The 25,615-nt window shown below is 56.0% G+C and overlaps 1 protein-coding gene across 1 annotated transcript; it reads right to left on the bottom strand.

The window, feature by feature from the left end:
* Window positions 1-1,021: 1,021 nt before the first annotated feature.
* KCNK3 (potassium two pore domain channel subfamily K member 3) lies at window positions 1,022-24,424 on the bottom strand. The gene is made up of 2 exons (XM_058802420.1): window positions 24,142-24,424; window positions 1,022-1,890 (listed from the first exon to the last, which is right to left on the bottom strand). Exons 1-2 carry the CDS (start codon window positions 24,422-24,424, stop codon window positions 1,022-1,024), a joined length of 1,152 nt encoding a protein of 383 aa, XP_058658403.1.
* Window positions 24,425-25,615: the final 1,191 nt, after the last annotated feature.

The following is a 25,615-nucleotide window of genomic DNA, read 5'->3' as shown; positions in this document are numbered from 1 at the left end:
ATATCCCAGATTTCCCCCAAAACTCCTTCGCAGGAGGAACAATTCCATCCTGGAGTCTTGGAGAGGATGGAAATGGGGATCCCACGGGAAAATATCCCAGATTGTCCCAAAAAAAACACTCTGAGGGAAATAATTCCATCCCTGGAGCCTTCGGGGAGGATGGATATGGGGATCCCATGGGAAAACATCCTGAATTTTCCCCAAAATACCTTCCCAGGAGGAACAATTTCATCCGTGGAGAGGATGGAAATGGGGATCTCAAGGGAAAATACCCTGATTATCCCCAAACAAACTACTCTGAGGGAAGTAATTCCACCCCTGGAGCTCTGGGGAGGATGGAGATGGAGATCTCATGGGAAAATATCCCAGATTGTCCCCAAAATACCTTCCCAGGAGGAACAATTCCACCCCTGGAGCCTTGGGGAGGATGGAGATGGGGGATCCCCTGGGAAAATATCCCAGATATTCCCCAAACACCTTCCTGAGGGGAACAACCCCATCCCCAGACCCTCGGCGTGGATGGACACGGATATCCCGTGGGATCAGCCAGCCTCCCACGGATGATTCCCGCTAAATCCCGAGGACTCCCAGCTCTGCCCCGCCACGAATTTGGGTTAAGACAGCCCCAAATCCCAGGGTTTGGAGCAGCCTACGTGACTCCCGGCTGCTTTTGCGGGCGGCTGATGTGGAAAAGCTCCGGCTAAGCCCCTCTTAGCCTGATTTCCGCGGCCGTCGGGTCCCTCTGCGCTTCCTCGGGGAATTCCCGAGGATCCAGAGCTGCCCACAGTGGGACGTGCCCCTCAATTCCGAGGCTCTCCCGCTCTCCCAAGTTTCACATTTTCAAGGGGTGGTTTTTGTGTGTGTGTGTGTGTGTGTGTGTGTGAAATTAAAATCCAAGAGGTTTTAAATTAAAATCCATTCTGGAGCCAACGGGCACGGCCCCGCTCCGGCGTCATTCCCAAGTCTGGAGCAGCTTCCTCCCGCTCCAGGAGGGATCCGGGATGGGAGGGTGTGATGGGGGCTACACGGAGCTGCGTCTCTTGGCGAATCCCGGGAACGCCGCCAGGCTCTGGAGCCCGGTGGACACGGAGCTGATGGCGGAGCGCCGGGAGCGGCAGAAGCACCGGTGCTCCGGAGTCTCGGGGCAGCGCGCGGGCGACGAGTGGCTGCGCTCCACGCCCGTGTCCGAGCTGGACAAATCCCTGGGAATGATCATGGGGATGGAATACTGCAGCTTCTCGCGGCTCTTGTACCACAGGCACGAGCACACCGACTGGAAGTGCAGCACCTCGGCGTAGACGTTCCTGAAGCCGCTCTCGGCCGGGGCCACCGCGGCGGCCTCGGGGACGGCGGCCACGGCTCCGGAGCGAGCGCCCCGGCTGAGCAGCGCCCGCTGCTCGGCGTCGCGGCGCTCGTCCTCGGCGTTCATGGTCATGAAGCGTAGCACCACCAGGTTGAGGAAGGCGCCGATGACCGTCAGCCCCGTGAGGATGTAGACGAAGCTGAAGGCCACGTACTGCGGCTGCGTCTGCAGCGCGTGGTCCTTCTGCAGCGCCACGTAGTCGCCGAAGCCGATGGTGGTCAGCGTGATGAAGCAGTAGTAGTAGGCCTGGAAGAAGCTCCAGTTCTCGTAGTGCGAGAAGGCGGCGGCGCCGATGCAGAGCGTGCTGACGCACGAGAAGAAGCCGATGGTCACCATGTTGGCCATGGACACCTCCGGCCGCCGCATGCCCAGGCGCTTCTTGAGGCGGCGCAGCAGCGAGCGCACCAGGGTGTTGATGCGCTCGCCCAGGCTCTGGAACATCACCAGGGTCAGCGGGATGCCCAGCAGCGCGTAGAGCATGCAGAAAACCTTCCCGCCGTCCGTGCTGGGCGCCGCGTGCCCGTAGCCTGCGGGGAGAGGGAGAGAGGGGTCGGATCAGCGATCCCGGAGGGAATGGGGAGTGGGGAATGTCGGTGGGGAGGGTGGGAGAGGTGTGGGATCTCAAAGTGAGGGAATGGAGGGGAGCTTAGAGATCATCCCATTCCAAGCCTGACACCTCCCATGATACCTGGGTGATCCAAATCCACTCTTGGATGCTCCCAGGGATCCAGGGATTCCCTGGGAATTCCAGCCCAGCCAGGAATCCCTTCCCAAGATCCCACCATCCCAAGCTCCCCTTTCCCACTGGAAGCCATTCCTTGGCTCCTGCCCCTCCAGCCCTTGCCCAAATCCCAGCTCTCCTTTCCCTCTGGAAAAGGCTCCAAGGATTCCCTGGATCCTTCCCTGATCCAGCTGCACATTCCCAGCTCTCCCAGCCCGGGATTGGATCCATCCGCACCCTAACTCCCCTCCTAGAAAGAGTTTTAGGAATTAAAGGCTTCACTTGGACTCTCAGGACTCCAGGAATGGTCTCTCTCCCCTTTACCTCCCTTTTCCATAAAAATCCCTGTGAATGGATTCTGAGTGTCCTTTTTCATGGAATCACGGGGTGGTTTGGGTGGGGAGGGACCTCAAATCCCATCCTGTTCCAAACCTGACTCCTTCCACCATCCCAGGTTGTTGTTCCAAGCTCCCTCCAACATTTCCTTGGACATTTCCAGTTATCCAGGGGCAGCCACAGCTTCTCTGGGAACGCTGTGCCCGTGACAATGTTTGGGTGAACCCTTGGGTGGGGGCACATTCCCCATCCCAAATTCCCAAAATTCCCATCCCAGACTCACTGGGAGATGGGGAAATCAGGGATTTTGGTGGTCACCAGGGCTGAGCGCTCTGTCTGTCCCCTGTCACCCGCATCCCCTGTCCTGGTGCCCCAGTTCCCGCCATCCGGGGGCTGCATCCGCATCCAGCCCGGGAACAGCTGTGCTCCCGTAATCCCACAGCACTGCTGATGGGATTTATCCCACTCCGTGCCTGCGGATCGGCTCTCCCGGATGGACTCCGGAATGCCATGGGCAGGGCCAGCGCAGGCCTTGGATGGGGGTGGCAGGAACCAGCTGCTCCCTTTTCCTGCCCCTTTTCCTGTCCCCATCCCTCTCCTCCTTTTCCTTTTCCTGTCCCTGTCCCTTTCCTCCTTTTCCTTTTCCTTTTCCTTTTCCTTTTCCTTTTCCTTTTCCTTTTCCATGCCTTTCCCTCTCCCTTTCCTTCTCCTTCTCTTTCTTCCTTTCCCAGTCTCTTTCTCATTTATTTTTATCTTTTCTGTATTTTTCTCCCTTTCTTCCTTTGTCTCCTTTTTCTTTTCTCTTCCTTTTCCTTTCCCTCCTTTCCCTTTATCTTTCCTTACCATTTTTCTTTCCCTTCCTTTTCTTCCTTTTCTTCCTTTTCTTCCTTTTTTTCCTTTTCCTTTTCCTTTTCCTTTTCCTTTTCCTTTTCCTTTTCCTTTTCCTTTTCCTTTTCCTTTTCCTTTTCCATCACTTTCCCAGTCCTTCTCTTTCTTAGTTTCTATCTCTTTCTCCTTTTCCTTTTCTTCCTTTTCCTTATATTAAAAATTTTTCCTCCTTTCCTTCTTTTTCTTACCTTCCCTCACCTTCCCTTTCCTACTTTCCTTTCCTCTCTCTTTCACATTTTTCTCATTTTCCTTCTTTCCCTCCTTTTTCTTCCTTTCCCTTTTCCTCTAATTTTTTACTTTTCCTCCTTTTCCTTTTCCTTTTCCTTTTCCTTTTCCTTTTCCTTTTCCTTTTCCTTTTCCTTTTCCTTTTCCTTTTCCTTTTCCTTTTCCCAGGAAAACCAGGAGCAGGCAGGAACAGGAAGGAGACTCCAAACCTCTTCCTTTGGACTCAGAGCATTCCTGGGCCCCTTTTCCAAGGCCTGTCCCAGCCATGATCCCAGAACACCCCCCAAACCTTTGGGAATGCTGAGGGCGGCTGATCCTGGGTCCCAAATCCCAGTCCTGAGTCCCCCTCACTGCCACCTTCGGGACGACACAGATGAAGCTGGAGCAAGGGGAAAATCGAGATCGTGGGATCATGTCCAAGGAGGAGCTGCCGTGGGATCCTCTTTGTGTGGGGATGGAATCCGTGGGAGGGAATCGATGGAGAGGAAATCCATGGGAAGGAATCCATGGAGAGGGAATCCATGAGAGGCAATCCATGGGAAGGAATCCATGGAGAGGGAAATGATGGGAGGGAATCCATGGAGAGGGAATCCATGAGAGGCAATCCATGGGAAGGAATCCATGGAGAGGGAATCCATGGGAAGGAATCAATGGGAGGGAATACATGGGAGGGAAGCCATGGGAGGGAATTGATGGAAAGGGAATCATGGGAGAGAGAGCAACACCTGAGAGTGGCACCTGAGATCATGTCTGGAGAGCAACACCTGAGCATCACCAAAAATCATCACTGGGGCATCACAGAGCAGCACCTGGGAAACACCTGGCAAACATCTGAGAATGACCTGAACAGCATCTGGGGTTGTCACGGCAGAGCACCACCAGAAAACATCACCTGAGCGCCATCTGACCATCACTGGAACATCACCTGAGAGAGAGCATCACTGGAGAGCATCTCTGAGATGTCACCTGAGCATCACCAGAAAACATCACCTGAGCAGCACCACTGGAGCGTCCCCTGAGCACCACCTGGGAGCATCACTGCAGCCTCGCTCAAGCCTCACCTGAGAAACACCTGGGGAGAATCACCTGGGAGCATCATCTGGACATCTCTGCAGAGCAGTGCCTGAAATCATCCCCTGAGCATCCCCAGAGCATTCCCTGAGCATCACTGGAGCATCACATGAACATCACCAGAGCATCACCTGAGCATCACCAGAGAGTAACACCTGAGAGAATCACCTGGCAGCATCACCTGAGAAGCACCTGAGAAACACCTGAACATCACTGCAGCATCACAGAAGCATCACCTGAAGCATGACCTGAACATTACCTGAGAGCATCCCCGATCCAACCCTGCTTTTTGCACCCCCACCCTGTTCCTTGTGTCCCTTCCCTATTCCTCATGTCACTCCCTGGTCCTCCTGTCCCTTCCCTGTGTCCCTCTATCCCTGTTCCTCATGTCCTTCCCATTCCTCTTGTCCCTTCCCTGTTCCTCGTGTCACTCCCTGCTCCTTGTGACCCCTCCCACTTCATTGTGTCCTTTCCCTTGTCCCATCCAGTTCCCTGTGTCCCTCTCTCCCTGTTCTTCATGTCCCTTCCCTGTGTCCCTCCCTCCCAGCTCTTTGTGTCTCTCTCCCTGCTCCTCATGTCCCTCTCTCCCTGTTCCCCGTGTCCCTCTCTCCCTGTTCCTTGTGTCCCTTCCTTATTCTTCATGTCCCTCTCTCCTTGTTCCTCATGTGCCTTCCCTGTGTCCCTCTCTCCCATCTCCTCTTGTCCCTCTCTCCCATCTCCTCTTGTCCCTCTCTCCCTGTTCCTCGCATCCCTCTCTCCCTGTTCCTCATGTCTCCTCTCCCTGCTCCTCGTGTCCCCTCTCCCTGCTCCTTGTGTCCCTCTCCCTGTTCTTCATGTCCCTCTCTCCCTGCTCCTTGTGTCCCTCTCTCCCAGCTCCTCATGTCCCTTCCCTGTGTCCCTCTCTCCCTCCTCCTTCTCTCACTGTTCTTCATGTCCCTTCCTTGTTCCTCATGTTCCTCTCTCCCAGCTCCTCATGTCCCAGCCCTGTGTCCCTCTCTCCCGCTCTTCATGTACCCCTCTCCGTGTTCCTCATGTCCCTCTCTCCCTGTTCCTCATGTCCCTCTCTCCCAACTCCTCAAGTCCCTCTCTCCCAACTCCTCAAGTCCCTCTCTCCCTGTTCCTTGTGTCCCTCTCCCCCAGCTCCTCGCGTCCCTCTCCCTGTTCCTCGTGTCCCTCTCTCCCTGTTCCTCATGTCCCTTCCTTGTTCCTCATGTCCCTCTCTCTGAGCTCCTCGTGTCCCTCTCTCCCTGTTCTTCGTGTACCTCTCTCCCGGCTCCTCGTGTCCCATCCCTGTGTCCCTCTCTCCCTGTGTCCTTCTCTCCCTGTTCCTCGTGTCCCTCTCTCCCTGTTCCTCGTGTCCCTCTCTCCCAGCTCCTCATTCTCCTTCCAGTCCCAAGCCCTCATCCCGCCCTTCACCATCCCCTCCCCAGCAATTCCCAAATCCCCTTTCCGGCTGTTCGGGATGGATTTTGGGATGGAGCCTCCCGCAGTGCCCACGGGTGCTTTTCCGACATCCTCCCTGAGCATCCTCCTGCCCTTTCCTGCCCCTTCCCGCCCTTTCCTGCCCTCCGCAGCCCCCTCCAGCTTCTCCATCCCTCCCCGGCCTCCCGGAGCTATTTTTAGCGCCCTTTCCCGAGGGAAGGGAGTTTATGAGCTCTCCAAGCGTCGGTCAATCCCCCGATCCCCCCCCGTTCCCGGTTTTAGCAGGAGCTGCCTGAGCTCCGGCACGTCTGAGGGTGGGGGGAAGGTCGGGAATGGCAGGAAAGGGAAAACCCCGGAAAAACGGCTCCGGGGGTGACCCCCAAATCCCTCCGGGCCCCGCGGGTGGCTAGAAATTGTGTTGGAGAGGAGGGCACGTCCCAGCCGGGAAATCCGCCGGGAATAACGCCTGGAATTCCGGCTCCTTCCCCACCTCCTGCCCCCCGGCCCTTCCCGGCTCCCGGGGGTGTCCCTGGAGCCGAGCGGGGCCGGGATCCCGCTGCGGGCAGGGCCGGGAGCAGGGATCGTGTCCCCAGGGAGGGAGGATGACACGTCCCGCAGGAACGCGGCCGATCCTGGCCTTTTTAGGGCCGGAGGAGCGGGGCTGGATCCGGCCCCGGAGCAGGTGCAGGGCTGGCCCCGGGCCTGGAGCGGATCCCGGCTGTCGGGGCGATGGATGGCCGGGATTAGCGGGACAGCTGCGGGAACGGGAACGGGCAGGGGGAGGAGGACACACGGCTGGGAGGGCTGGGAGGGCAGGGAAGGATCTGAGGGAATGGGGATGGGAGGGTGGGATGGGGATGAGGGGCAGGGAATGGGGCAGGGAACAGGGCAGGGGGTTTGGGGAATGGGGCAGGGGATGCAGAGAATGGGGCAGGGGGATTTAGGGAATGAGGCAGGGGGTTTGGGGAATGGGGCAGGGGGTTTTGGGAATGGGGCAGGGGGTTTGGGGAATGGGGCAGGGGGTTTAGGGAACCTGGACAGGGAAATCAGGAAAGCAGGGGATGGGATTCAGGGAGATTCAGGGAACGGGCAGGAGGTTTAGGGAATGGGGCAGGGCAGGGGATGCAGGGAATGGGGCAGAGGATGCAGGGAATGGGGAAAGGGGTTTAGGGAATCTGGACAGGGAATTCAGGGAAGCAGGGGATGGGATTGAGGGATCAGGGACAGGGAGATTCGGGGAATGGGGCAGGGAATGTAGGGAGTGGGGCAAGGGATGTAGGGAATGGGGCAGGGAGTTTAGGGAATGGGGCAGGGGATGCAGGGAATGGGGCAGAGGATATGGAGAATGGGGCAGGGGATGCAGGGAATGGGGCAGGGGGTTTAGGGAACCTGGACAGGGAATTCAGGGAAGCAGGGGATGGCATTCAGGGAGCAGGGACAGGGGATGGAAGGAGCCTCCTCGTGCCAGCCCTTCCTCATATCCCACTGCTCCCAGTAAGGATCAGCATCTGCTCCCAGTAGGGATCATTGTCCCATTGCTCCCAGTGAGGATCCCACTGCTCCAAGTAAGGATCTGGCTATTCCCAGTAAGGATCCTTCTGCTCCCAGTAAGGATCACACTGTTCCCAGTAAGAATCCTGCTGCTCCCAGCAAGGATCTTGCTTTTCCCAGTAAGGATCCCGGTATTCCCAGTAAGGATCCTGTTGTTCACAGTAGGAATCCCGCTGTCTCCAGTAAAGATCCCACTGTTCCCAGTAAGGATCCTGCAGTTCCCAGTAGGAATCCCGCTGTCTCCAGTAAAGATCCCACTGTTCCCAGTAAGAATCCCACTGTTCCCAGTATGATCCCGCTGTTTCCAGTAGGGATCCCACTGTTCCCAGTAAGGATCCTGCTGTTCCCAGTAGTTTATCATTGTCCCATTGCTCCCAGTAAGGATCCCATTGCTCCCAGTAAGGATCCCACTGTTCCCAGTAAGGATCATTGTCCTATTGTTCGCAGTAAGGATCATTGTCCCATTGCTCCCAGTGAGGATCCCACTGTCCCCAGTATGATCCCATTGCTCCCAGTGAGGATCCCACTGCTCCCAGTAAGGATTCCGCTGCTCCCAGTAAAGATCCCATTTTTCCCAGTGCTGGGGCCACCCCAGCTGTCCCCAGGCGGGGGGAGGAGACACAGCTGTCCCCAGAGACCCCCGCGTGCCTGGGGAGAGCAAACGCGCCTGGAGATGGCGGCTGGGAACGCAGCAGGTGCTGGGGACAGCGGAATTCCAGGAAAAAATGTCCTGGAAAACACGGATCTGGCACTGAGGGACATGGGCAGGGGACACAGGCATGGGGACATGGGCAGGGGGACATGGGCAGGGGACATAGGCAGGGGACACAGGCATGGGGACATGGGCAGGGGGAGAAAACCAGGGTGACACGGGCAGGGGGACATGGGCAGGGGACATGGGCAGGGGGACACGGGCTGGGGACACAGCCAGGGGGACACCTGGGTCATGCAGGGCCACCAAAATGCCTGGATGGGGCTGGGGGACACAGGAGGGGACATGGGGACACCAAAATCCCTGGGTGGGGCTGGGGGTCACAGGACATGGGGACACCTCCTGCAGCCAGAGCAGAGGGATGGGATCTGGGATGGGCTGAACTGGGAATGAAGAGCTGGAGCGACCCCTGGCACTCCCAAAATCCCGACTGGCCATGTTCTAGTTCTCCTTGGATCCATCCATCATCCATCCATCCACCCATCCATCCATCCACCCATCCATCCATCCATCCATCCACCCACCCACCCACCCATCCATCCATCCATCCATCCATCCATCCATGGATCCATCATCCACCCACCCACCCACCCATCCCTCCATCCCCTCTGCTCCATCTCCCCCCTTCTCCCATATTTCCCCCCTGGAAAAGCGGGATCCCATTCCATAGGAGGGCGGTTCTGGAACATTCCAGGATCCCCCCATGTGACCCCAAAGATCAGGGACCCCCAGGACCCCCCATTCCCAGCAGGATTTGGGTGGATGGGGTTGGATGTGGGGCCAGACCCTGATCTCCCCCTTCATTCCCACATCCCCCCACATTCCCACGCCATTCCCAAATGGACTCGGCTCCGCAGTGGGGGCCCCCCCGGATATTTTGGGGTGTGGGGGGTGCCGGATTCCCCCTCCCCCAGCGCCTCCCGCGGCCGGGGGGGTCGGGATGGAGTCATGGAAAATCCCGGCGCCGGCCAAGCTCCCTGTTTGCGCCAAAACTGGCAATTTTTCCTTGGATTCTGGGGCCCCGCCAGGCCCCTTCCCGCCCCCCCTCCCCGTGCCTCTCCCTGGAAAAGGGGGGGCCCGCAGCAGGAAGGGGGGTCTGGATAAAAATCCCTCAGGGATTTCGGGGTGGATTTTGGGTGGATTTACGGGCGGATTTTGGGATGAATGTTAGGGTGGATTTGGGGGTGAATTTGGGGTGGATTTTGGGATGAATTTTGGGGTGAGTTTTGGGGTGGATTTTGGGGGGATTTAGGGGTGGAGTTTGGGGTGGATGTTGGAGTGGATTTTAGGTGGAGTTTGGGGTGGATTTTGGGGTGGATTTGGGGTGGATGTTGGGGTAGATTTGGGGGTGGATTTTGCGTGGATTTTGAGGTGGGTTTAGGGGTGGATGTTGAGGTGGGTGTTGGGGTGGACTTTGGATGGATTTTGAGGTGGATTTGGGGTGGATTTAGGGCTGGATTTGTGGGTGGATTTAGGAGTGGATTTAGGGATGGATTTGGGGTGGATTTGGGGTCGATTTTGGGGTGGATTTTGCAGGGAATTTTGGGATAGATTTTGGGGGGATTTGGGGTGGATTTTGAGGTGGATTTTGGGGTGGATTTTGGGGGGATTTTGGGGTGGATTTTGGGGGTGGATTTTGGGGGTGGATTTGTGTCCCAAAATGGGCAGGGATGGGTGTCCAGGCCCTTCCCAGAAAAATGGGGATGAGGATGTGGAGTGGGGATTTGGGATGGGGATGGGGATATGGGGTGGGGATGGGGATATGGGGTGGGGATATGCGAAAAGGGGGGCTTACAGTGGAAAGGGGGATCTGGAGCTCAGGGATAAGATAGGATGCCCTGGGAATGTCCTGGGGCACCCCAAGGGGGGCGGTCCCAATGTTCTGGGAGGATCGGGGCGGGGGGGGGGACGAAACAGCTCCAGTGGGAATAAAATCCCTCAGGGATTTTGGGATGGATTTAGGGCTGGATTTTGGGTGGATTTTGGAGTGGATTTTGGGGTGGAATTTGAGGTGGATTTTGGGGCGGATTTGTGTCCCAAAATGGGCACAGGTGGGTGTCCAGGCCCTTCCCAGAAAAATGGGGATGAGGATGTGGAGTGGGGATTTGGGATGGGGATGGGGATGGGGATATGGGATGGGGATATGGGGTTGGGGGTATGGGATGAGGACGAGGGATATGGGATGGGGACGAGGATGGAGATTATGGGATGCGGATGTAGGATGGGGTATGGGATGGGGATGAGGATGGAGATTATGGGATGGGGATGTAGGATGGGGTATGGGATGGCGATATGGGATGGAGATATGGGGTGAGGATGTGGGGTGGGGATTTGGGGATGGGGATATGGGGTGGGGATGGAGATATGTGGTGGGGACGGGGAAGAGGATGGGGATATGGGATGGGGATGTGGGGACATGAGATGAGGATGGGGATATGGGATGAGGATGGGGATTTGGGATTTGGGGTGGGGATGGGGATAAAGGATAGGGATATGGGGTGGGGATATGGGATATGGGGTGGGGATATGGGGTGGTAATGGGGATATGGAGTGGGTATGGTGGGATGGAGATTATGGGATGAGGATGTAGCATGGGGATATGGGTTGGGGCTATGGAATGGGGATTGGGATGGATTTTACGGGATGGGGATATGGGATGAGGGATGGAGATTATGGGATGAGGATGTGGGGTGGGAATGTGGGATGGGATTGGGATGTGGGATGGGGATGCAGGATTGGGATATGGGATGGAGATTATGAAATGGGGATAAGGAATGGGGATGTAGGATGGGAATTAGGACATGGGATGCAGATGAGGGATGGGAATGGGGACAGGGATATGGGGTGGGAATGCAGGATGGGAATGGGGACAGGGATATGGGGTGGGAATGCAGGATGGGAATGGGGACAGGGATATGGGGTGGGAATGCAGCATGGGAATGGGGACAGGGATATGGGGTGGGAATGCAGGACAGGGATGGGGATGCAGGACAGGAACAAGGAATGGATCCAGTCCCTTTCCCCTGGGAGCTGCTGATTCCATCCATCCATCCATCCCAGAAATCCCATTCCAGGCTCTCGGATCCACCCTGAACCCGAGCCACCAGCTCTGGTGCTTGGGAAAAACCAGGAAAAACTCCCAAATCTTCAGAAATCTGGGATGGCTTTCCCTGCCCCTGATCTCCCTGGCCCATGGGTTTCATTCCTCGCTCCCAGTCAGGATTTGCTGGGATTTTGGGAGGAATCAGCTGGGAAAGGCCAGGAGTGGGAATTAATGGGAATTAATTAATAGTGTCACTCCTGGATGGAAAAAAGACGGGAATTTATGGCCTGGGCAAGAGAAGGGGATGGGAGAGGGAAGATCCAGAGGGGCCCCAATCCTGATCCTGATCCTGATCCCGATCCTGATCCTGATCCCAATCCTGATCTTGATCCCAATCCTGAGCCTGATTCCAATCTTGACCCCGACCCCAACTCTGATCTTGATCCCAAACCTCACCCTGACCACAATCCTGATCTGGATCTCAATCCCAATCTTTATCCCAATCCTGACCATGATCCTGATCCCGATCTCAATCCCAATCCCAATCTCAATCCCAATCCCAATCCCAATCCCAATCCCAATCCCAATCCCAATCCCTATCCTGGATCCCAATCCCAATCCCAATCCCAATCCTGATCCCGGATCCCAATCTCAATCCCAATCTCAATTCCAATCCCGATCCTGATCCTGGATCCTGATCCCAATCCCAATCCCAACCCCAATCCCTGCCTTGAATCCCATGGGAACAACCCCGTGGCCTCCCCACCTCGTGTTTGCCAGAGCCTCCTTGGGAAGAGATTCCCAGGAAAAGGCATCGGATTCAACCCGAGCTGGGATTGTCACCCTAAATCCTAAATCCCCATCCCAGCGGGAAGCGGCTCCGATCCCAATGGGAATTCTCCACATCCTCATCCAGCCCCTTCCTGGATCCTCTGGAAAACCCCTGGATGCAGAAGATCCAGGAGGAACATCCAGGAATTCCAGCGTGCAACAGGGAAGGGAAGCGATCCCAATTGTCCAACAATTCTTGTGGATGGGATGCTCCAAAAACCCCCAGGGTGGGCTTGGGATCACTTTCCCAGGAAAACCCAGGAGGGAATTTCAGGAATATTCCCCCTTTCTCCCTCTTAATTCCAAAGCCTGTGGATGGTTCAGGAGGTGCCAGCACGGATTTCCATGGAAATGTTTGTTTTTGTGGAATGGGAGTAGGAATGTCCAGGAGAAACATCCAGGAATCCTTAGTGGAACAGGGAAGGGAAGCGATCCCAATTTTCCAACAATTCCCGGGGATGGGATGCTCCAACAACCCCCGGGATGGGCAGGATTGCTTTTCTGGGAAAACCCATGAGAGAAAACCCAGGAGGGAATTCCAGGAATTTCAGGAATATTCCCCCTTTCTCCCTCTTGATTCCAAAGCCTGTGGATGGTTCAGGAGGTGCCAGCACGGATTTCCATGGAAACGTTTTTTTTTTGTGGAATGGGAGCAGGAACGGCTGGAGGGGTTGGGAGGAATTCCAGCCCTGGAGTTGCAGCAGAGTTTTCCCCTTTCCTTGTTGGTCCCAAATCCCATTCCAAGGAGTGATTTCCATGGAAATGGGTTTTTTTTTTGTGGCATGGGAGCAGGAATGTCCAGGAGGGGGTGGGAAGAATTCCAGCCCTGGAATTGCGGCAGAGTTTTCCCCTTTCCCTGTTGATCCCAAATTCCGTCCCAAGGAGCCACCAGCGATTTCCATGGAAATGTTTTTTCTGTGGAATGGGAGCAGCAATAGCCCAGGGAGTTGGGAGGAATTCCAGCTCTGGAATTGGGGTGGGAATTCCCTGAAATTCCCCTTTCCCTGTTGATTCCAAGGAGCGATTTCTATGGAAAATTTTTTTTTGTGGAATGGGAGCAGGAGTGGCCGAAGGGGTGGGAGGAATTCCAGCTTTGGAATTAGGGCGGGAATTCCCTGAAATTCCCCTTTCCCTGCTGATCCCAAGGAGTGATTTCCATGGAAATGTTTTGTTTTTGTGGAATGGGAGCAGGAATGTCCTGACGGGACGGAGGGAGCTCCCTATCCCAGAAATTCCCAACAATTTCTGGAGTTTTCCCCCCCAAATTCCAGGAATTCAGTGCCTTTCTCGCCACCCGGGGGTGGTAGTGCCATGGGAGGTGACAGCGCTGTCCCCAAACCCTTCCCGACCCCAGGGGTGGCCACAGATTGGGGACAGGGGCAATGTCACCGGCCCGGGGCACACGGAACAGGGGGACAGAGGGACAGAGGGACAGAGGGGGACAGAGGGGACAGAAGGGACAGGGTGGGATGGAAGGGACAGAGGGGACTGAGGGACAGAGGGGATGGGGGCCTGAGGCGACTGAGGGGACAGACAGGACAGGGGGGACAGAGGGGATAGGGGGGACTGTGGGACAGAGGGACAGAGGGGACAGAAGGACAGGGCAGGACAGGGGGACAGAGGAGAAAGAGGGGCAGATGGGACTGAAGGGACAAAGGGGACAGAGGGGACAGGGGGGATTGAGAGGACAGGGTGGGACAGAGGGGACAGACAGGACAGAGGGACAGAGGGGACAAGAAGGGACAGGGAGACAAGAAGGTCAGAGGGGATAGCGCGGGACAGAGGGACAAAGGAGACATGGGGGACAGAGGGACAAAGGGGACGTGGGGGACAGAGGGACAAAGGGGACAGAGGGGCAAAGGGGACAGAGGGCACCGAGGGGACAGAAGGACAGAGGGGACAGGGGATTGAGAGGACAGTGTGGGACAGGAGGGACAGAGGGGACAGAGGGACAGAGGGGACAGAGGGACAGAGGGGACAGAAGGGACTGAGGGGACAGGGTGAGAGAGGGGACAGAGAGGACAGAGAAACAGAAGGGACAGAGGGACAGGAGGGACTGAGGGGACAGAGGGACAGAGGGGACAGAGGGGGACAGAGGGACAGAGGGGATGGGAGGCTGAGGGGACACAGGGGACAGAGGTAAAGGGCCGGACAGAGGGACAAAGGGACAGAGGGGGCACGGGGGTCAGGAGCACAGAGAGGACAGTGTGGGACAGGAGGGACAGAGGGGACAGAGGGACAGAGAGATGGAAGGGACAGAAGGACAAAGAGACAGAGGGGACCGGGAGGGCAAGGGGGGGACAGGGACACAGGAGGGACAGAGGGACAGAGGGGACACGGGGATTGAGGGGACAGAGGGGTCAGGGGGTGACAGGGTGGGACAGAAGGGGACGGGGGGGGTGACAAGGGAGGACACAAGCAGGACAAAGGGGGTGACAAACGGGGACAGAAAGGGACAGGGGGAGACCAGAGGGGACAGCAGGTGACAATCGGGGACAAAAGGGCCCGGCCTCCCGCCGGGCGCTGTTCCCGTGGCAGAGGCTCGGGCGGGTGGCGGCGGTGACAGATGGTGACACCGCGGTGGCATTTGCCACCTGCTCCCTCTGCGCGCGGCCGCGGGGAGGGGGGCGGGGAACGGCACTTCTGGGATCGGGGTTTTGGGATCGGGGTTTTGGGATCGGGGTTTTGGGATCGGGGTTTTTGGGATTGGGGTTTTGGGATCGGGGTTTTTGGGATCGGGGTTTTGGGATCGGGGTTTTGGGGATCGGGGTTTTGGGATCGGGGTTTTGAGATCGGGGTTTTGGGATCGGGGTTTTGGGATCGGGGTTTTTGGGATTGGGGTTTTGGGATCGGGGTTTTGGGATCGGGGTTTTGGGGATCGGGGTTTTGGGATCGGGGTTTTGGGATCGGGGTTTTTGGGATTGGGGTTTTGGGATCGGGGTTTTTGGGATCGGGGTTTTGGGATCGGGGTTTTTGGGATTGGGGTTTTGGGATCGGGGTTTTGGGATCGGGGTTTTGGGATCGGGGTTTTTGGGATTGGGGTTTTGGGATCGGGGTTTTTGGATCGGGGTTTTTGGGATCGGGGTTTTTGGGATTGGGGTTTTTGGGATTGGGGTTTTGGGGATCGGAGTTTTTGGGATCGGGGTTTTGGGATCGGGGTTTTGGGATCGGGGTTTTTGGGATTGGGGTTTTGGGGATCGGAGTTTTTGGGATCAGGGTTTTTGGGATCGAGTTTTAGGGATTGTGACTTTTGGGATTGGGTTTTTTGGGATCGGGAATTTTGGGATTGGGACTTCTGGGATCAGGACTTTTGGGATCGGGGTTTTGGGATCAGGGTTTTTGGGACCAGGGTTTTTGGGATCGGCACTTTTGGGATTGTGATTTTTGTGATTGTAACTTTTGGGATCAGGACTTTTGGGATTGGGATTTTTGGGATCGGGACTTTGGGATCGGGCTTTTTGGGATCAGGACTTTTAGGATTGGGATTTTTGGGATCGGGTTTTTTGGGATCAGGATTTTTGGGATTGTGACTTTTGGGATGGGGGTTTTAGGGATCGGCACTTTTGGGATTGTGACTTTTTGGATCAGGATTTTTAGGACTGGGTTTTTTAGGATCGGCACTTTTGGGATCAAGATTTTTGAGATTGGGACTTCTGGGATTGGGTTTTTTGGGATCTGTTTTTTTAGGATTGAAGTTTTGGGATCGACACTTTTGGGATCGGGTTTTTTTGGATTGTGATTTTTGGGATTGGGTTTTTCAGGATCTGTTTTTTTGGAATTGGGATTTTTGGGATTGGGGTTTTTTAGGATCGGGTTTTTTGGGATCGGTATTTTTGAGATTGTGACTTTTGGGATCAGGATTTTTGGGATTGTGACTTTTGTGATTGGGATTTTTGGGATTGGGGTTTTTGGGATCGGGTTCTTTGGGATTGGGTTTTTTAGGATCTGGTTTTTGTGATTGGGATTTTTGGGATCAGGTTTTTTAGGATTGGATTTTTGGGATTCTGACTTTTGGGATTGGGATTTTAGGGATCAGGGTTTTTGGGATCGGGACTTTTGGGAGCCATCCAGAGCCAGAGCAGCCCACCCTGGCTCGGGACAGCGGCAGAGGTGACAAGGGACACTGCCGGTGACACTGCCACCCCCTGGGAACATCCCAGCCTCTGGAATTGTGGGATGGGGACAGAGGGGACATCCCAGCCCCTGGAATTGTGGGATGGGGGCAGAGGGGACATCCCAGCCCCTGGAATTGTGGGATGGGGGCAGAGGGGACATCCCAGCGCCAGGAATTTCTTGGGAGCCACAGGAAAGCTTTGGAGCAGCGACAGGAGCTGCTCCTCTCTCGGCTTTTTTCATGGATAAAGGGGAAAAAAACCAAAACCCCAAATGGATTCAAACTTTTCCCAGTGGGATCTGTAATCCCGGATTTTCCTCCCCTCGTCCCACCAGGATCTGTAATCCCGGATTTTTCCCCACCAGGATCTCCCCCACCTCAGGAGCCATTTCCCAATCCCAGTCTGGCTTTTCCCTGTCCCACCAAGAGCTCGGTGGTGAATTCCTGGAAAAATCCCTTTTATTTCCCTGCCTTGGAAAATCCAATTCCATGGGAATAATGGGAATTTCTTCCCCTTTTCCCTGGATTTGGATGGGTCTCCTCTCATTCCAGCCCCATCCCAGCGTTGCTGCCGTATCCAGCCACCCAAATCGTGGATTTTGTGGGATTGTGGGATTTTGGGATCTTCCCGCACATCCGGATGTCCCAGACCCTTCTCCACATCCCTGGAAATTCTGGGAAAACTGGGCTGGATTCAGGGAAAGCCATTTGAGGCCATTCCCTCTGCAATTCCCAAATTTGGGATATTGGGAATCCTCATCCCAATCCCAAAGTGGAGCCCAGCTCCAGGATTTAAGGTTGGGAATGCTGGGATGGGCAGGAATTTTTGGGATGTGACGTTTGGGTTGGGATCAGTCCCGCTCCAGCATTCCCAGGGCCTGGCAGTGGGATTGGGAATTCCAGGATCGGGAATCCTGGGAGAGGCAGAGTGGGATCCCGATATATCCTTGGGATGGATCCCAGCAGGTCCATGTCCCTCTCCAGCATTCCGGGATCCTTGGGATGGGCTGGATCCCTTTGGAGATTCCCAATTCCTCCCATCCTGTCCAATGCCAGAGGATTGGCCACAATTCCAGAACTTTTCCAGTTGCTTCTGGCAGCCTGGAGAGGTCGGAGCTGGGATAACAGGAATGGCAAACACTGGGATAATGGGATAATGGGATTGAAAAACACTGGGATAATGGGAATGGCAAACACCAGGAAAAATGGGATAGAAAAACACCAGGATAATGGGATAATGGGAATGGTAAACACTGGGATAATGGGAATGGCCAACAACACTGGGATAACAGGATAACAAGAATGGCAAACACTGGGATAACAGGGATGGCAAACACCAGGAAACTGGGATCATGGGAATGGTAAACAAGGGGAAAAATGGGACAGAAAAACAGCAGGATAATGGGATGATGGGATGATGGCAAACACTGGGAAAACGGGAATGGTAAGGACCGGAAAAATGGGAATGGTAAACACCAGGAAAAATGTGGTAACGGGATTGAAAAACACTGGGATAATGGGATAATGGGATTGAAAAACAACAGGAAGATGGGATAACAGGAATGGCAAACACCGGGATAATGGGATAATGGGATTGAAAAACACTGGGATAATGGGAATGGCAAACACCAGGAAAAATGGGATAGAAAAACACCAGGATAATGGGATAATGGGAATGGTAAACACTGGGATAATGGGAATGGCCAACAACACTGGGATAACAGGATAACAAGAATGGCAAACACTGGGATAACAGGGATGGCAAACACCAGGAAACTGGGATCATGGGAATGGTAAACAAGGGGAAAAATGGGACAGAAAAACAGCAGGATAATGGGATAATGGGAATGGCAAACACTGGGATAATGGGAACAACAAACAGCAGGATGAAGGGATAATGGGATTAGAAAACACTTGGATAATGGGAATACTAAACACTAGGATAACAGGAATAGTGAATACCAGGATAATGGGATAATGGGAATGGCAAACACCGGGATAACAGGGACAATAAACACCCTGACACCAGGATAACAGGAATGGCAAACACCGGGAAAATGGGAATAAATAATGGGAGTGACAAACACCGGGATAACAGCTCTGGGAATAACAAACACCAGAATACCAGTGCTGGGAACAGCAAACACCCTGACAGCGGAATAACGGGAATAATGAACATTGGGAAAAAAGCCCTGGGATAATGGGAATAACAAACACCGGGAATAACAAACAGCGGGATAAGAGCTCCAGGAATAACAGCCTGACATTGGGATAACAGCTCCGGGAATAATGAACACCCTGAGAGTGGGAATAACAACTCCAGGAGTAACAAACACCCTGACACCGGGATAATGGAAATAATGAACATTGGGAAAACAGCCCCGGGAATAATGAACACCCTGAGGATGGGAATGACAAACATCGGGATAATGGGAATAATAAACATTGGGGATAAAACCCCCTGGAATAGCAAACACAGGGATAAAAGTGCTGGGAATGACAAACGCCCTGACACCTGGATAATAGGAATAATAAACAGCAGGATAACAGCTCTGGGAATAACAGCCTGAAACTCGGGGAACAATGAACATCCTGCGAGTGGGAATAACAGCTCCGGGAATGACAAACACCAGGACAAAAACCCTGGGAATAGCAAACACCCTGACACTGGAATAATGGGAATAATAAACATTTGGAAAAGAACCCGGGGAATAATGAACGCCCTGACACCGGGATAATGGGACTGACAAATACCAGGACAACAGCTCCGGGAATAACAAACACCGGGATAGCAGTCTGGGAATAAAAAACACTGAGATAAAAACCCCGGGAATAATGAAACACTGACACCGGGATAAGAGCTCTGGGAATGGCAAACGCCGGGATAAAAGCCCCAGGAATAAGGAACACCCAGAAAGTGGGAATAACAACTCTGGGAATAAAAAAAAACAACTGGGATAAAAGCCCTGGAAATAGCAAACACCGGGATAACAACTCCGGCAATGACAAGCACCCTGACACCAGGATAATGGGAATAATGAACATGGGGAAAACAGCCCCGGGAGTAATCAATGCCCTGAGGGTGGGAATAAGAAACACCAGAGTAAAAACCCCAGGAATAAAGAACACCCTGACACGGGGAATAATAAATATTGGGATAATGGCTCCAGGAATAACAAACACCAGGATAACAGCTCCAGGAATAATAAATATCGGGATAAAAGCCCCAGGAATAACAAACACCCTGAGACCGGGATAATGGGAATGACAAACACCAGGACAGCAGCTCCGGGAATAATGAATGCCCTGAGGGTGGGAATGACAAACAGAGGGATAAAAGCCATGGAATAACAGCTGGACACCAGGATAACTGCTCCGGGAATAAGCAACACCCTGAGAGTGGGAATAAGAGCTCCAGGAATAACAAACACCGGGATAACAGCTCCAGGAATAATAAATATTGGGATAAAAGCCCCGGAAATAACAAACACCCTGACACCGGGATAATGGGAATGACTAACACCGGGATAACAGCCCCGGGAATAATGAACACCCTGAGGGTGGGAATAACAAACACTGGGATAAAAGCCCGGGAATAAGCAACACCATGAGAGTGGGAATAAGAGCTCTGGGAGTAACAAACACCGGTATAACAGCTCCGGGAGTAACAAACACCCTGAGGGATAATGGGAATTACAAACATCGGGAAAACAGCCCCAGAAACAATGAACACCCTGAGGGTGGGAGTGTAAAACACAGGGATAAAAACCCCGGGAATGACAAACACCCTGACACCGGGATAATGGGAATAATAAACTTGGGGGGGGGGGGGGGGGGGGAATGGGGATAGCAAACACCGAGATAGTGCTGGGAGTGACAAACACCCCGATACCAGGATAATGGGAATAATGAACATTGGGAAAACAGCCCTGGGAATAATGAATGCCCTGAGGATGGGAATGACAAACACCAGGAACCAGGATAACAGCCCTGGAATAACAGCCTGATAAAAGTCCCAGGAATAAGGAAGACTCTGGGAATGGGAATAACAACTCTGGGAATGACAAACACCAGGATAACAGCTCTGGGAATAATGAACACCCTGAGGGTGGGAATGACAAACGCTGGAATAACAGCTGGACACCGGGATAAAAGCCCCAGGAATAAGGGATGTGTTGAGAGTGGGAATAAGAATGACAAACACCTGAATAACAGCTCCAGGAATAACAAACACCGGGATAGCAGCTCCGGGAATAAGGAACACTCTGAGGGTGGGAATGACAAACACTGGGAGAAAAGCCCTGGAATAACAGCCTGACACCGGGATAAAAGCCCCGGGAATAATGAACACCCTGACTCAGGGCTAACAGCTCTGGGAATAATGAACACCCTGAGGGTGGGAATAACAACTCTGGGAATAAAAAAACTGCGATAGAAGCCTTGGGAATAAGCAACACTGGAACAACTGCTCTGGGAATGACAAACACCGGGATAAAAACTCCTGGAATAACGAGCACCCCAACCCTGGTGTTCCAGCACCGGGAACACTTTTGCCTCCGCACACCGGGATTTAGGGCCCGGAAATCCTCCCAATATCCACAGCCCAAATCTGGGAACCCACGAGCACCCCAATACCTGGATCTGAGCCCCGGGAACAAACAGACACCCCAATATCCCTGTCCCAGTCCTGGGAATGCACAGGGACCCCAAAATCCATGTGACAGCAGCTCTGGGGACCCAGGGACACCCCAAAATCCGTGTGACAGCTCTGGGGACCCAGGGACACCCCAAAATCCATGTGACAGCTGTGGGTAACCAGGGACACCTCAAAATCCGTGTGATAGCTCTGGGGACCCAGGGACACCCCAAAATCCGTGTGACAGATGTGGGTAACCAGGGACACCCCAAAATCTGTCCCAAAGCTGGTGTCCCCCATCCCATTATCCCATTATCCCATTATCCCATTATCCCATTAACCCATCCCTCCCCTCTCTGAATGGTGGCCAGGGCCCTGTGTCACCTGCTGTCCCCTCACTGTCCTCTCCTGTCCCCACCCTTCAGGCCCTCCCTAGGGCAGAGTTTGGGGGGCAGCTGGGGACCAGGGGACATTGGGTGACCCCGGCCACCCTTGGAGGGGACCCAAAGGCCAGAGGGGTGACAGTGAGGGTGACAATGGGGTGACAGTGTGGGTGACAATGAGGGTGACGGGGGGGGGGAGGGGGGGGGTAGGTCCCAAAGGGGCCACCCCCAGTGACACTTCCCAGAGTGGGGACAGGGCTGGGGACATCCTTGAGTGTGGGGGACAGAGGTGACACCCCCTCGGAGAGCCTGGCAGAGTGGGGACATGTCCCTGTCCCCTCCCCACAGGGCTGGGCACCCTACAGGGACAAACCCCTGTCCCCTCCCCCGGGCTGGGGACCCTATAGGGACACACCCTGTGGGGATGGGCACCCTACAGGGACAAACCCCTCTCCCCATGGGGCTGGGACACGTCCCTGTCCCCTCCCCCGGGCTGGGGGTCCCACAGGGGTGTCCGGGCCAGCAGAGCCACCACAGGGGTTGACAGCGCCTTGGGGACACATCGAAGGGTCGGGAGGGTCCCGGCCAGGAGCATTCCCCGGTCCCGGGGGTCTCGCGAGGGTTTCCCGGTGGGAGAGGGGCGGGGGGAGAGTCCCGGGGTCGGGGATTTGGGGGGACTTGGGCGGGGAATCGCCCCAAAAACACCGGGATGGGAAACGGGAATTAGGGCAGGGCAATCGCCCCTCAAACACCGGGATCGGAAACGGGGGGATCACTCCTATCCCAAAAGATGGGAGAGATGGGAATCAGGGCAGGGGGGTCGCCCTCAAAACACCGGGATGGGAAACGGGGGGATCGCCCCGATCCCAAAGGATAGGAGAGACGGGAATGAGGGCAGGGGGATGGCCCCAAAACACCGGGATGGGAAACGGGAATCTGGGCAGGGGGATGGCCCCAAAACATAGAGATGGGAAACGGGAATCTGGGCAGGGGGATTGGCCCCAAAACATAGAGATGGGAAACGGGAATCAGGGCAGGAGGATCACCCCAAAAACTTCGGGATGGGAAACGGGAGTCTGGGCAGGGGAATCGCCCCCAAAAACACCGGGATGGGAGGGAGAGAGGGGGGTCCTGCAGGAGGATCGGCCCAAAAACACCGGGATGGGAAATGGTAATCAGGGCAGGGGAATCGCCCCCAAAACACCGGGATGAGAAACAGGGGGATCGCCCCGATCCCAAGGGATGGGAGAGACGGGAATTCGGGCAGGGGGATGGCCCCAAAACACCGGGATGGGAAATGGGAATCAGGGCAGGAGGATCACCCCAAAAACTTCGGGATGGGAAACGGGAGTCAGGGCAGGGGGATCGCCCCGAAAACCCCGAGATGGGTGAGAGGGGCGTCCCTGCAGGGGGGTCGCCCCGATCCCAAGGGATGGGAGAGAGCGAGGACCAGGCAGGTTTTTCCCGGTGCTGGAGGAGCCGGGCAGGGATCGCCCCGATCCCAGGGGATTGGAGACGGGAATCCGGGCAGAGGGATCACCCCCAAAACACCGGGATGGGAAACAGGGGGATCCGGGCAGGGGGATCGCCCCGATCCCAAGGGGTGAGAAACAGAGCACCGGGCAGGTTTTTCCCGGTGCCGGAGAGGGATCGCCCGGATCCCACCGGGATGGGAGAGCCGGGGGAACGGGCCAGGGGGATCGTCCCAATTCCAAGGGATGGGAGACGGGGGCGTCCGAGCAGGGGGATCGCCCCGAAAACACCGGGATGAGAAACGGAAATCAGGTCAGAGGGATGGCCCCGATCCCGAGGGGTGGGAGACAGGAGGACCGAGCAGAGGGATGGCCCCGATCCCGAGGGGTGGGAGACAGGGGGGGACCGGACAGGGGGATCACCGCGATCCCACCGGGATGTGAGACAGGCGGGTCCTGGCGGGTTTTTCCCGGTGCTGGAGGAACCGAGCAGAGGGATCGCCCCGAAAATACCGGGATGGGAGACAGGGGCGTCTGGGCAGGTTTTTCCCGTTTCTGGAGGAGCCAGGGAGGGATCGCCGCGATCCCAAAGGATGAGACACAGAGCACCGGGAATTTTTTTCCCGGTGCAGGAGGAACCGAGCAGAGGGATCGCCCCGGTCCCACCGGGATGGGAGAGAAGGGGGTCCGGACAGGGGGATCGCCCCGAAAACACCGGGATGAGAGACAGGGGGGCCTGGGCAGGGGGATCGCCCCCAAAACACCGGGGTAGGAAACAGGAGGAACCGAGCAGGGGGATCGCCCCCAAAACACCGGGGTAGGAAACAGGAGGAACCGGGCAGGGGGATCGCCCCCAAAACACCGGGGTAGGAAACAGGAGGAACCGGGCAGGGGGATCGCCCCCAAAACACCGGGGTAGGAAACAGGAGGAACCGGGCAGGGGGATCGCCCCCAAAACACCGGGGTAGGAAACAGGAGGAACCGGGCAGGGGGATCGCCCCGAAAACACCGGGATGGGAAACAGGGGAAACGGGGCAGGGGGATCGCTCCGAAAACACCGGGATGGGAGACAGGGGAGACCGGGCAGAGGGATCGCACCGATCCCAAGGGATGTGACACAGAGCACCGGGCTTTTTTCCCGGTGCCGGAGGAGCCGAGCGGAGGGATCGCCCCGGCCCCAGCGGGACGGGCGGCGGCTGTGCCGGGGGGGTCCCCGGGCGGCGAAAGCGCCGAGCTCCCGATTTCCCCCCGCTCCCTCGGGGACAGGCGGGGCTTTCCCGGTGCTTCCCGCGTGGATCCCCCGATCCCACCCAGAAAAAACCCGAGCCGGGATCTGCCCGCGGGGAGCCGGGCGGGGCGGGGGCAGCCGGTACCTATGGTGGTGATGACGGTGATGGCGAAGTAGAAGGAGCCGGCGAATTTCCACTGGACGCCGGCGTTGTGCGGCTTGAGCTTGAGCACGACCCGCTCGAGCTCGCCGTAGCTCTCGGCGCTCAGGTTGTACTTTCTCTTGAGCTCGTCGCTCTTGGCCTCCAGCCGCCGCCTCTCCGCCGTCTCCGCCTCGGACTCGAGCGCGTCGAAGACGGCGGCGCCCACCAGCAGGTAGGTGAAGGTGCAGACGATCAGCGCCAGCGTCCGCACGTTCTGCCGCTTCATGGTGCGCCGGCGGCGGCTGCGGGGCGCGGCGGGGCCGGCTGGGGCATGGCGGCAGCGCCCGGGCACGGCGGGCGGGCGGGCGGCCGGGGGAGGCGGCCCAGGCGCGGCTGCGGCGGCCGCGGCGGCGGCGGGGCCGGCGGAGGAGCGGGAGGAGGGAGAGGGAGGGAGAGGGAGGAGGAGGAGGAGGAGGGAGAGGGAGGGGGAGGGAGGGCGGGGGAGGGGGCGGAGCTGTCCTTCAGCACCAGGGCCCCCGGGGACCCCCCGAGTGTCGCACGGGGCCGGGTGACACCGCTGGGGCAGAGCCCGAGCCCCGGAGCGCGGCCGGTGCCGGGAACAGGTCCCAAAGCCCAGATCCCAATTCCCAGCTCTGGGAATGGATCCCAAAACCCAGATCCCAAATCCCAAACCCCAAACCTGGGAACAGGTACCAAAGCTCAGATCTCAGTTCCCAACTCTGGGAATGGATCCCAAAACCCAAATCCCAGTTCCCAACTCTGGGAATGGATCCCAAAGCCCAGATCCCAATGTCCAACTCTGGAAAAAAGATCCCAAAGCTTGGATCCCATCCCAAACCTGGGAAGAGCTCCCAAAACCCCAAAGCCCAGATCACAGCTCTGGAAAGAGCTCTCAAAACCCCAAATCCCAAATCTGGGAACAGCTCCCAAACCCCAAAGCCCAGATCATAACTCTGGAACAGCTCCCAAAATGGAGATCCCGATTCCCAAACCTGGGAACAGCTCCCAAACCCCAAAGCCTAAACCTGGAAACAGCTCCCAAAACACAGATCCCAATTCCCAAACCTGGGAACATCTCCCAAACCCTAACACCCAAATCTCAACGATGGGAATGCTTCCCAAACCCAAATCTCAAACCCAAACCCTGGGAATAGCTCCCAAACCCCAAAACCCAACCCTGGGAACAGCTCCCAAAAGCTTAAAGCCCAAATCTGGGAACAGCTCCCAAAACCCCACATCGCAAAGCCAAAATCCCAGCCCTGGGAACAGCTCCCAAACCCCAAATCCCAGACTTGGGAACAGCTCCCAAACCACAGATCCCAAACCTCAAACCTGAGAACAGCTCGGAAAACCCAAAGTCCAACCCTGGGAACAGCTCCCAAACCCCAAAGCCCCAAATCCGAAATCTGGAAACAGCTCCCAAAGCCCAAATCCCAAACTCCAAATCCCAACCCTG

The sequence above is a fragment of the Ammospiza caudacuta genome, chromosome 3 (genome assembly GCF_027887145.1).
Source record: "Ammospiza caudacuta isolate bAmmCau1 chromosome 3, bAmmCau1.pri, whole genome shotgun sequence".
NCBI classification, from domain to species: Eukaryota; Metazoa; Chordata; class Aves; order Passeriformes; family Passerellidae; genus Ammospiza; species Ammospiza caudacuta.
This window is presented reverse-complemented; position numbering and strand designations above follow the sequence as displayed.